The sequence below is a fragment of the Indicator indicator genome, chromosome 15, assembly GCF_027791375.1.
Source record: "Indicator indicator isolate 239-I01 chromosome 15, UM_Iind_1.1, whole genome shotgun sequence".
Taxonomy (NCBI): domain Eukaryota; kingdom Metazoa; phylum Chordata; class Aves; order Piciformes; family Indicatoridae; genus Indicator; species Indicator indicator.
The window spans coordinates 21,680,183-21,692,975 of record NC_072024.1 but is presented as its reverse complement, the minus strand read 5'-3'; the positions used below and the strand labels follow the sequence as shown (position 1 = coordinate 21,692,975).

General features: G+C 45.2%; 1 protein-coding gene across 1 annotated transcript in view; it reads right to left on the bottom strand.

The window, feature by feature from the left end:
* SYN2 (synapsin II) overlaps positions 1–11,598 on the bottom strand; it is a 246,843-nt gene extending 235,245 nt beyond the window's left edge. Inside the window, exon 1 of the mRNA XM_054387663.1 lies at positions 11,219–11,598. Coding sequence (XP_054243638.1) covers positions 11,219–11,598 — 380 coding nt within the window. The remainder of the gene's footprint in view (positions 1–11,218) is intronic.
* Between the last annotated feature and the right edge of the window lie 1,195 nt (positions 11,599–12,793).

Here is a 12,793-nt window from a genome sequence, read left to right as displayed (position 1 = left end):
TCAAGGGAGACCTTATTGCCATCTACAGCTACCTGAGGGGAGGCTGTAGCCAGGAGGGGGTTGGTCTCTCCTCCCAGGCAACCAGCACCAGAACAAGAGGGGACAGTCTCAAGCTGCACCAGGGGAGGTTTGGGCTGGATGTTAGGAAGAAATTCATCACAGAGACTGGCCATTGGAATAGGCTGCCTAGGGAGGTGGTAGAGTCACTGTCCCTGAACTGTTTAAAATAAGACAGGATGAGAGCACCTAAACTCAGTTCTGCAACACCCACATAGAAAGTTACTGGGATGCTGGTACTTTTGAGTCCTGCAGATGAGGACACATCCACACAAACACAACGTGGAGTTAATTACTGGCTGTGCCAGGAACTTTGTCTTCTCCATCTTCAGTCTCTCAAAGTAATTCTCTGCAGGAGCCAATAAGCAGCACGCTGCTGATACTTTGCTTTATGACTTTATATCCAGTTTGAGATGACTTAAGAGCCTGCTCCTCTATTCTAATCATGCCTGTTCCAACAAGAACCACCTGCTGCGTACAAAATGAAACAAATTAGCTTAAATTGGGAGTACAGAAGCCTAAAGGTTACTACTGCAATAAAGAAAGATGTACTGGGAGGCTGTCAGCACCCAACTTCAACAATAAAGTACAAACTGCCTCCAGAGGACAGTTGCTGCTATGCCTCATGAAATGAAACCAAGGCTCCTGCCAGCCTTTGCTGTGTCCTTCTGCTGCTGATGCTCTTCATGTGCCAGATCACTCTTCAGAAGTGCATTACACATCACTTTGTTGCTGTATTACTTAATGAGCTTTATAACTTTCCTTCCCTTTGAGCAGTAGAAACAACTTCCTATAACATCATTAAAAATTCATAAGGAAACTGCACTTATTTATCAGTCCAAGCAGGGGGATGAAGGGCTGCAAAGCAGCCCTGTGGAGAAGCACTTGGGGGTGCTAAGTGCATGAAAAGCTGAAGATAAGCAGGCACCATGCACTCCAAGTCCTGAAGCCAACCATCCCCTGGGCTGATCCGTGGGCAGCAGGTGAGGGAGGGATTCCACTCCTCTGCTGCAACCCCACCTGCAGTGCTGGGGCCAGCTCTGGAGTCCTCCACACAGACAGGGACCTGTTGGAGCAGGGCCAGAGGAAGCAATGGTGAGAGGGCTGGAAGCTCTCTGCTGTAAGGGCAGGCTGAGAGAGTTTAGGTTCTTCAGCCTAGAGAAGGCTCCAGGGAGACTTTCTGGTGGCCTTTCAGTACTTAAAGGGGCCAGAAGAAAACTGGGAACAGACTTTTGAGCAGAGCCTGTTGTGACAGGGGTGATGGTTTGAACTACAACAGGGAGATTCAGACTAGAGAGAAGGAAGAAATGTTTTACACTCAGGGTGGTGAAATCCTGGCATCTTCCAGAAGGTAGATGCCCCAATCCTGAAACCATTCCAGGTCAGGTTGTTTGAGTCTCTGAGCAACCTGCTCTAGCTGCAGATGTCCTTGCTGACTGTATGGGGGTTGGACTACATGACCTCTATAAGTCATTTCCAACTCAAACCAGTCTGGGATTCTATCAAAATCTTTTTTCTCAAAAGCCTCATGGTATAACCTGTAAGTAGAAACAATTAAAGATCAGTTCATATAAAATGGTTTTCTGCAAGTGCTTTAGAATACAATTAAGATACCTAAAAGACTTTATCTGAGGCTCTGATAATTTTATTTTAATCCCCTGATAGAAACCTAAAGAAATGCATGCATTTTCAAATATGGTTTTAATAACTCCTATAAGCAATCAGTGTGCATGCTGCACACAATACATCAATATCCAATTGAGATTCCAGTTGAGAGAGATCAAATGGTGACTCATGCAAGGTCAGACTTGGAACAGTCATTGCAAAAAGCTAAAAGATTGTCAATTCCAATGGCTGGACCAAAACTGCCTTTTCTAACAGCTTCTGGAACCTGACTGGCTGGTGGTGGCCATGTGATGGTTTTGTTCTCCCCATCTGCTTCAGCAGGGAGGGGAAAAAAAAAAAACAAACAGGTAATCACAGTTATTAGACACTAAGCATTTCACAGCTGGGGGCAGGGAGGAGGTTAAATGAAAATAGGGAAAGTAGATTTAGGCCTCTACTTGCACAAGTTGGGACTATTTCCCTGATTTCCACAGAGGGAGAAAAGAGTTTCTCTTCTCCTGCCCTTACCACCCATATGAGGGGATCACAGGAACTCAGAAGAAATGGGCAGAGACCCAGAAAACCCACACATTCAGATGTGACAATAATAAAGAGAACATTGTTCACACTCCTTCCCAGCTGCAGTGATCCAACAGCACTGCCACATCTCATCTGTCTACCTCCTTCCATCACGGGGAGAACGATAAAGATACCTACGGCTTGCAGAAAATACAGGAAGGTTCTTCAAAACCTGAGCTATCTGCTTTTCAGCACTGTCTACTGGAGCAATCCCTCCAATGCTGTCATTCAAAAGGGATTAAGCAAGCACACCTCGGCAGCTCTGATTTTTAAGGTTGCCCTGCCAGCTCACTCACCAATGGGCAGTCACCAAGCAAGCCTCAGACACCCCACCTGACACACCTGAGGCTAAACCCACCCAGCCTCAGCTGAGAGCCAGCCCTGCCCTGCTTTAGGCACCACCAGTCTGTAGAAAAACCACAAACAGGCACTTTAAAATCCAGTGACTTCCAAGTTAGAGATTTCCATCCTTTTTGCTCACAAATATACATACCCTTGTTTGTAAACCTTAAGGTATATAAGATTATAATGATCTATAAAGGAATGTAAACAAGGACCTGACCTTAGTCACCAACTTCGTGTTCAGAATCAGTGTATTTGTCAACAAAAGTTCACTAGTATTTCTCTTTCAGCCAGACAGAGAGACACTTGTGGTGAAGGTGGCTGCTGTAAAACTGACAGTCTTTACACCTTCTGCAAAAGCTTAAGCCAGTCTACAGCTGATGCTACCATCAATACCCTTCATCACTCTCCTTCAGCTGGCTGTTCAAAGGAAACTTGCTTTCCTCTGAGAAGTCAAGTTTGACTCAGCACAGATAAAGCTGTTTAATTAGCAAAAGCAGCAGTGCAATCAAGCAAGTAATGTGCATTCTGGACCAAGGTATGAAGCTGTCCTCCCACTCATGGTGCCTGCAATGTCTTATCACCTCCTTACACTTTTTTTTTCCACTCCAGCCTCATCTTTGGGAGCACTATCATTATTCCAGGTAACATTTACTTCATAATTTATTGCTTCCCTTTTTGTGAGCCATAGCATAGCCTTCTTTGCCAAGCTATTCTTTTCCATTCTTTGCAACTTTTCTATCTACTTGTTAATTACTCTTGGCTGTCATGTTCAGCCAGCCAGGTCTAGAATCCTTCTGTAAAGGTTCTACATCCAAATCTGACTCCCTGGTTTCGTTGTTCTCTTCCTCAGACACAAACTTATACTGAAACATAGATTTTTCACTACAGTCTTATCACATTTTTTAAACACAGATTGCACTCTTAGCTATAAATATATAAAACCCTAAATCATCTATTTCAGTTCTACTAACCCCAGATTTCTGTAGTTTAAAGCATTCACAATGGGTAGCCTGGCTGAAGAGCTAAAGGTGATAAAACTACATGATAGTCCACATGGCTATTTCTGTGGATGACTACTGTGTGGTACTATTGAGGACTGGGTATAAAAGAATGAACCACATAAGTCACTACCTTAAGAACATACTGACATCATTGGGATATTTAGCACCAATCTTTTGGAGAAACAGTTTCAGCAAAACTGTGTACAGTTTTGCAGTGTTCTTTAGTGCTCCCAGAATGCCAAGTAACACCCACTAAAAAAAACAAACAAACATACAGTTCAAAATTCATTAAGACCTTGTCTATGCTCAGCCTCTGTCTGGGGCTAAACTCCAGCAGTTCTTCTATTACTCAAAGATCCCTCCCCAACAGGGAGGGAAAAGGCAAACAAACCCAAAGGCTGAAGTAAAAAGGGATTCAGTGAAACAATCAAACTAATACCAACACAGATATAAAGTGATACTCAGCCCAGCAAACACACCACAGTCATGCTGAACACATCAGCAAGGGAAGAGGAGCAGGGCCAGGAAGAACCTGAGCAAGAGCAGAAGCCCAAGCAGGGAGCTCCTCACACTCAGCAAACCTCCCCCTTTATACTGAGCATGACATTCATGGTCTGAGAGCCACCTGTAGCCAATTCAGCTCAGCTGTCCTAGATGACTCCAAATTGCTAATGACCTGCAGCCCATGGCTGGCCTGGGTTTCTGTCCCAGCAAAACCAGGACAGTCCTCTAGATGCATCTTTTCAAGACACAAAATATGCCTAATAATAGAGTTTTCAATAACCTTTGGTTTCATACTGCCCCTACTTCAACAGATTACAATTTGCTACTGGCAAATCATTACCAAATTCTGGACAGATTGTAAGTAGAATTTCTTATTTTACTTGGATCTGAAGTTTACAAAGAAATTTAATATTCCTTTTATCTCTCACTTCAGCCTTGTAACTTTGAAACAAACCTACTTACCTAAAATCCATTATGCTTGCTGATTTTTCCACTTCCTTTTTATTAAGGTAAAATTCAAAAGTAAACAATGGCCCCCTTTTTTTTTTAATATTATCTATTCAACCAAACATGTTACTATAGGTTTCATGAAGCTTCAGACAAATTTCTGTGATCTCTTTGGTGATAAAGGAGGAAAAAAAAAGAAAAAAAAAATTAGATTCACTCAGATTTTGAGCACAGGGGACAGAAATCAGACAGAGGATGATAGCAGATACAATCTGTCCAAATTTGTACTTAGCACCTCATATAAACTAAGTTGCCTAAAATGACATTAAAAATTGTAAGACTCTGGATAGATAGAGCAATACACAGCAGTATGGAGGAAAAAGTGTTTTCACCTAGAAGCTTTTTTGGTTTACATATATCTTGCCAACAAAAGTAAGCTCTAGCGTGTACTGTGTTTGGCCATTTATATTCATAACTCTGCCATTTTTTTATTGGATCATCTTAAAATACCAGCACAGCCATTGCCTGGTGCAGAGTGGGATCAGCTGGCTGTTTCAGAGGACAGCCATGAAACACAACCTGCAGGAGATCTTAGTATGCTACCAATTCTGATTTGTTAACACATGACATTATGTACTTCGCAACTGCCTGTCCCTGCTCTGAACTTGGTGCCCAGCATGGACTTAGTATTTTAAAAAAAGGACAAAGACCAAGTCACACAACTCATTGAGCTATACCTCCACCCCCTCAGAAACACTCATCCAGTTGCTCATGCTTGACAAGGAGACAGAATTCAAAATAAGCTTCACCTCCCTGCAGAAACTCGTGCTGTGTGCTTCAGCACATCTTCCCCACTTGCACAGAGGTCATCGAATTCCAGCATAATGGGGGATTGGAAGAAACCTCTGGACATGATCCAGTCCAACACCTATGCTAAAGCAAGGGCACCCACAGCAGGTTGCCCAGGATCACAATATCCCGACAGGTTTGGAATCTCTCCAGAAAAGGAGATTCCACAACCTCTCTGGGTAGCCTGCTCCAGGGCTCCAGCATCCTCACACCAAAGTTTGTCCTCATCACATTCAGACAGAACCTTCTGGGTTTCAGTTTGTGTCCACTGCCTCTTGTCCTGCCACTGGGAACCACTGTCAAGAGTCCGGCCCCATCCTCTTGCCCTCTACCCTTTAGCTCTTGCTGAGCATTGAGAAGTTTTCTCTCTCTCTCTCTATCCATGCTCTGCAGTGGATGTGCTGCTCATGCTCCAGGCAGCCCCTGCCCTCACCTGCATCTCTCCTTCCAATGATTCAGCATTTTCAAATGATCCTTCTGAGATGTTTCAACTGAAGCAAAAATTAAAGAAAGACTAAAGTAAAATCTTCACTCCTCCTGCTCCATTTCAGAGAGCATTAAGGAACCTGTTGCTTTCTTTGAAAGATTACAGTGTCATAGCAAAGGCAAGATCATTTTACCTTTAATATTCTGAGTTGCCTGTTGCAAAAAGCACAGCAGATCTTAACTAGCATTTAATGTAGCTTACTATGTGTTCTTTATTCTCCTATAAATTACAGATATTGATGAGTTTACCTTTTACACTCATTGCCTTAAGGCACATATGCACAGCTGGCCATTTGGTCAGTCTTAAGAGCTTAGACCTTCCTAAAACTCGGTGTCCTTCCACCTTCTACACCACAGCTGTCCCTGGCCTTGACTTGCCTTCAAAACCTTCAGCCCCTAAATGACAGCTAAGGGATCCCACACACACCCTGTGCAATCACTAGGAGCTCCATGTTTGCCCATTTCCTGGGATTCCATCCTATTTTACATCGTGGCTCTATGCTTTTTCCTCTAGTAGTGTGCTCTGCCCAGATCCAGGCTTGCAGGAGCACTCTCCTTCTAGGCAATGCCATCCCAGGGGACTAGAGAGCTCTGGCAAAGCAGTTGCCCTCCCTTATGCACCACTAAAATCTAAGTGACACCCTCTAAAACTGGAAAACTTGCTGACTGAAGGCTTATACAGGAATGCAATAAAATCACAGGTATGAAATCAACAAATTAGTATCAAATAAGTCTATAGTTAGGAAATACTAATTATTTAAGCCAAACTGAACCATCCTTCCTGAGCAGAAAACCTGCAAGGAATTTTCACTGCAGGATAAAAGCTGTTGAGTTGTTATCCCTACATAAACCAACCACACACATTTCTTTCATCAAAACTCTTTTCTACCTTCTAAATGCAAAAAAAACCAAAAAAAAAAAAAAAAAAAAAAAAAAACACACCACCAAAACCACCAAGAAACCCATTCTGCTTGCTTCAGTACCTTTTCTGTGTTGTAAAGCAGTATTTTCCTGTGCTGTGACAATACTGTTCATCTCAAAAACTATTTATGATGAGCAATGTTTGCCCATAAATGACTCTGTAATTTTAAAAACACAAAGTTTGCTCTTCATATAGCATTTGGCCCAGCCATCTGGAGATTCTCTCTCAGGCTCATCACAAGATGACTAACTACTAAGCCATAAACATTGCAAGAAATGCATAATTCTTGGGGGGGAAAAAAAAAACCACAATACTGACACTTAGCACAAAATCTCTGCTTAAAAATACAAGGACAAAATTTTTCCATTTGAATCTTTTTATAGTCTCATCACTACTGCCAAGAAGTCTTATACTTCAGCTTTTAAAGCACGAGACAGACAAAGCAATAATTAGTTTTCAGTATTGAAATAGCTTTCTAAATATTACACATAAGCTTTTAATCAAGATAATAATCTGTATACAGAGAGTTTTGGCACCTTGCCACTGATGTACGGCCTCTAATCAATTGCTTTTTCAGCACTGAATATTCAAGTAACCATTTTGTTCTGTACACAAAAGTGTCTTTTCTGAGGTAATTAAATACATTTAAAAATAAACTTATCTATCTGAGAATTTTGGACACTTCATGCAGAGCAGTAGCTGGGAAATGAGAATTAAAAGAAAAGGTTAAGCAAGCTGCCCAGGTTTTAATTTAGCTCTGTCATTAGTCTCTTGGGTGACCTTGAACAAATTATTTTACTTCTTGCTTTCCTCCATTTGTAAAGATATCAACAGAGATACCTAAAGCTGTAAAACAATCAGTGAAGTCCATTACATAAAATCATTATTAAACCTAACAAGTAGTTCTCAAGCTTTCCCTTCCCCAAAAGATCCATGAGTGTCCATGAATAGGACACTTTTTCCATTGCACCTTTAAATCCTGTGTAAGGTTCTGCCCTAGAAAAGGGCTCTGGACACCTGTGGAGGTACTGAAAATGTCTGTTCAGTATGCAGCTGCAGATGAAAAGAACGTGACATTAAAATGCATACAGGCCAGGTCAGAAAATAAAATCAGCTTGCCCGGTGCCTTTATAGTAATAACAGAGAGCACAGATCTGCTGCAGGAGCGCTTGCACCGCGGGTCACCCCTGCTTTACACTCACACTTCAGAAGGACAGAAGATTTCAAAAAAGAATTGGTGAAAATGATTGCTAGCTATTTGCTTTCACCTTTGGACCAAAGGATCACTTATTGTATAAAGTGATAAGAGAAAGTATTCCATGAGAGCCAGCACCAACAAAGACCGCTTGTCATGGGTTTGTCTCCGGTAGGTGACTAGAAGCTTCAGTCTGTGTCCGTTTCTTTCCTACGCTCACCACCAAAGCAGTAGTACGAAGCTACTAACTGGTAGAAAGTCTCTGACAAGACCTTGTATTGCAGTCCTGGCTTTAGCAGAAGCCCTCAGAGCTCTCTTCTCATCTATGAAGCTGCAAGTTGCCAAAGAACCTGTGGGAAAAGAATTGTCTTTCACAGCTCCAACACACCTTTGACTGAGAGTGTTACTGGAGAAGAGAGGACGGTGTGACTCAGACTGCATTTGTTCTCTTTCCTTAAGAAGTCAGATAATACAACATGGTAAAAACACACAAATTAGTACAGATAAGTTCATTTTCCCATTTTTCCCTTATCCTATGCCATAAAAGAAACTCAAAAAGGAGAATTTCAAAACTTGTGTATCAGCAAACTTCTTGAGGCAAGAAAATGACAGAAGTCACCAAAATCAAGAGTAAAAAATGGAAGCAACACCCAAATATTTATGTCTATGTAGAATATCTCACATGATTCCATTAGTGACAATAATGATGTTGGTTGGACTTCAAGTATGAGTCAGTCTCTAACAGAAACAAAATGTCCTTTTGAAGCTAGAGGTAAGAGGCTGTATCCACTGCTGATGGAAGAAGGTGCTTAGTGCTTCCTCTGGCCCTTGCTAAAAGGAGGATACCGAATTAGCAGGACTTTGGTTCAATTCAGATGGAAATTCTTTTCTTTCTGTGGAAATGTAATCCAAAAGCCATACATACATTTTTTATTTAAAACAAACACAATGCAGCTCAAACCATCATGAAAACAAATGTCCAATGCACGATCCTGCTTTCAGGATTAACACAGATCAATGGAAATAATTTTTGGGAGGCTCCAAGAGATTTCTCTGGTGCTATTTTTCTTGGGTTTGGCAGGGTTTGGTGTGTGTATCAGGTGACAGCAGCTCTATAGACCTCACCTTGCTAAACTGTGGATCAGTGCATCACACCAGGCAGGATGGCCAGCGTGGCGGACAGCTGACCACGAGCATTCATCTATCGTGAATTCCAATCTTTCAATACATTTGGTTTTGTTTCTTTGGTTGTTTTGTTCCAAATTATCACCCCATTTTAGCCCATATAGCCAAACTGCAGCAGCTCAATACAGATCACTATGAATATGCATACTGCTCAAGGTAGTGAACAAACTTTTCTTGCATGTATAATCAGAATACACATAGATCTGTATTTCAAAATGTATTACACAACCTTCAGCTACAACATTATTAGTTTTTTGGAGTGGAAAAGAAGCCAGTACAACAACGAACTGTTCCTTCTAGAACGACCACATACCCATGTCACTATGAGAAATAAAAGCAAGCAGTCATGAGTAACCCTCTGTGTGTGTGTGCATCTGCAGCTCTCTCCTACCTGGAATGCTGCTGGTGGCATTCACCATGCAGACATTTAAATCTTTGCTGTTGCTGACAGACTGTGTGATTTTGGGTGAATTTATCAAGTACAGAAAATGTGCTGTGTTTATAAACACACAGGATAGCTTCTGGTAGAAAAGCAAATCCACCAGAAACACAACTGTATAAGCTCATAAAGTATCTAATGTACCCAGGGGAAAAAAATATGCTTGGCAGAACATTAAATAAACAGATGTATCTGCAAGGCAGTGAGCAGTGTCCATGGATGCATCTCCATGACGTAGGTACAGAGGCTGGCTCAGGCTGGCAGATACAACAACCTTGTTTTGGTTGTGCTTTGGGGTTTGTTTTAAACCACAAAACCAAACACAAAAAAAAAATAAATAAAACCAAACCCAAAATGAAACAAAGACTATTTTAACATTATCACTACAGATAAAGGCTTCTTAACATTAATAACAAATTCATTATAGACGAAGGCTTACATTTTTGTTTCAAGTCTTTTATTAGAGTGCCATTTCAAAGCAAATTGGCTCAAATCACAGAACCTTACAAGTCCATCTAGGCAGGCAGGCTATAAATTTGATAAGCTAGTAATAAACTCCCAAACCCACAATCCATTACTGAATGATGTCAGGATTACAACAACGCATTTGTTTTACTCTGCATTATTTTTGGGCACTGTTAAGACCTTGTACACTGTAGTTAGCAACAGCAAATGAGATGATTCACAGCTTGACATGTAAACACAGTACAGAGAGGCAAGGTGGTGAACGATGAGCAGATATACATCCTTCCTGTCTAATACAGCATCCACCAGAGTCAGACGTGATAAACAGGTCTGAAAAAGCCATCACTTCTCCTGATGGCAGTAGGCAGGCAGAGGGAGAGATGAGTTGATATACAAGTTTTATGTTTTGTAAATCTTCTATGATGATAGCGGAAGCAAAAACATCCACCCCAGACAAAACCTGCAAATTGACCGAACTGAGCAAATTCACAGGGGGTAAGGGTAAAAACGAGGGTCCTCAGAATCCTTAAGGACCTTCACCTACGCTGCAACAGAAGCAGCGGATCTGCTGGAAATAAACCAGCTCACAAACATGGAATTGGCAAACGTTAAGGCTACAACCGCAGGCAGGTCAGAGAAGAAATTCATGCCCAGGAGACCCAGACCCTACCTGCACCTACACACGGGTCCTTTATTTCTCTACTGAGCACAGCCTATGTTTTTTTTCAGGGCGGCAAGTGCGTTATATTTAGTCTTTGGATGGACAAACAGCTCTCAATCCTAACCAGGCGCTGCAGGCTTCGCTCCATCTTCCAGTCCGTAACGCCACGTTCCAGCCCCGTCGCTGCCGCCCGCGGGCGGCCGGGCAGCGGGGGAGGCTCGGCGTGGACGAGAGGCGAGGGAAGGCTCGGAGTGGCGACCTCTTTTCCGCCGCCTCCCCCGGCACCAGCCCCGACCCGCGGAGCCTCCCCACGTACCCGGGGCTCGGAGCGCGCCTCGCCGCCCCGAGGTGAGCCCGCACCTGCCGGGGACGGGAGAGGAGCCCGCGGGGACGTGGACCGCAGTGTGAGGGCGGGGAAGGACGGGAGGAAAGAGGAGGAGGGCGCGGAGGGGCATGCGGAGGCGCGGGGGGCACCTACCAGTCCGTGTGCGGCTCGTCGATGACCAGGAGCACCTTGAACTTTCTGCCGACAGCCGCGGAGACGGCGGAGGAGGCATCCACCAGCCCTGCCGAGGCCGCTGTCTGCTTCACGGCGTTGGAGAGGGAGCTGAAGAAGCTGCTGCCCGTGGACTGCTGCGGCTGCGGCGGCGGCGGCTGCTGCTGAGGGGGAGCCGACTGCGGCGGCGGCTGCCGGCGCTCCGTAGCCGGGGAACCAGAGGCAGGGGCCGGGGAGCCTGAGGAGGGAGGAGGCGGAGGTGGCTGCTGCGGCTCCGGCCGCTGCAGGTCGGTCATGTAGCCATTGGGCAGGTTGGCGATGAAGCTGCTGTCCGAGAGCCTTCGCCGCAGAAAGTTCATCATTTGGCCGGGGGAGAGAAAGACGAGCGCGGGCGGAGGGAGGGCGCGAAGCCGAGCGGCGGGCACTGCGGTCCGCAGGCGGGCTCGGTCGCAGCCTCACTGCCGGCCACGGCGGGAAGGCGCCGCCTTCCCCTCAACAGCGGCGGCGGCGCGGATGCCGCTGCCGCTCCCGCCTACCTCTAGGGGGCGCCAAGAGGAGCATAGCGGCGGTCGCGCCGCCCAGCGGGCGGCTCGGCAGGGGCTCGGCGTTGCTGCCCACGGACAGGACTGGGACAGCGGCTCCCCGCTGTACCGAAGGGGCCGAGGGGCAGCGGCACAGTGAGAGGGACTTCAACCAGCCCTGCCTGTGGGGGTAGGAAGCCTCTGCAGAGGTATCTAAACAGCCTGGGTCGATGCGCCGGGGCCAATGAGATGAGGTTCAACAAAGCCAAGTGCCGGGTACCGCACTTAGGTCGCGGCGCCATGAAAGCTCGAGGCTTGGCACAGAGCGGCTGGAAAATTGCCCGCCAGAAAAGGGCGTGGGCGTGCTGGTTGACAGCCGGCTGAAGATAAGCCAGAGTGTGCCCAGGTGGCCAGGAGGCCAAAAGCATCCTGGCTTCCATCGGCAGTAGTGCAGCCAGCAGGACCAGGGCAGAGATTGTGCCCTGTAGTGGGCACTGGTGAGGCCACACCTTGAGTGCTGGGTTCAGTTTGGGGCCCCTCACTCTAAGAAGGACATTGAGGTGCTGGAGAACAGCTCTTCTGAGGAGCAGCTGAGGGAACTGGAGTTGTGCAGTCTGGAGAAGAGGAGGCTGAGGAGAGACCTTGCTTTCTACGACTCCCTGAAAGGAGGTTGGACCCAGGTGGGGTTGGTCTCCTCCCTAGAAACAAGTGATAGGATAAGAGGAGATGGCCCGAGGTTGCACCGGAGGAAGTTTAGATTAGACATCAGAAGAAACCTTTTTCCCTGAAATGGCTCTCAAACCCAGGAACAGGTTGCCCAGGGCAGAGGTTGAATCCCCATCCCTGGAGGTGTTTCAAAGAGGCAGAGATGTGGTGCTGAGGGACATGGTTTAGCACCTGACTCGGAGAGTTCCAGAATGGTTGGATTTGATGATCTTAAAGGTCTTTTCCAATAAAAACAATTCTGTGGCTTCACCCTCAGTGCCTGGGGCACTTCCTGGACAGTAATGATGTGCTATGAATGCTGAAGGCAGTG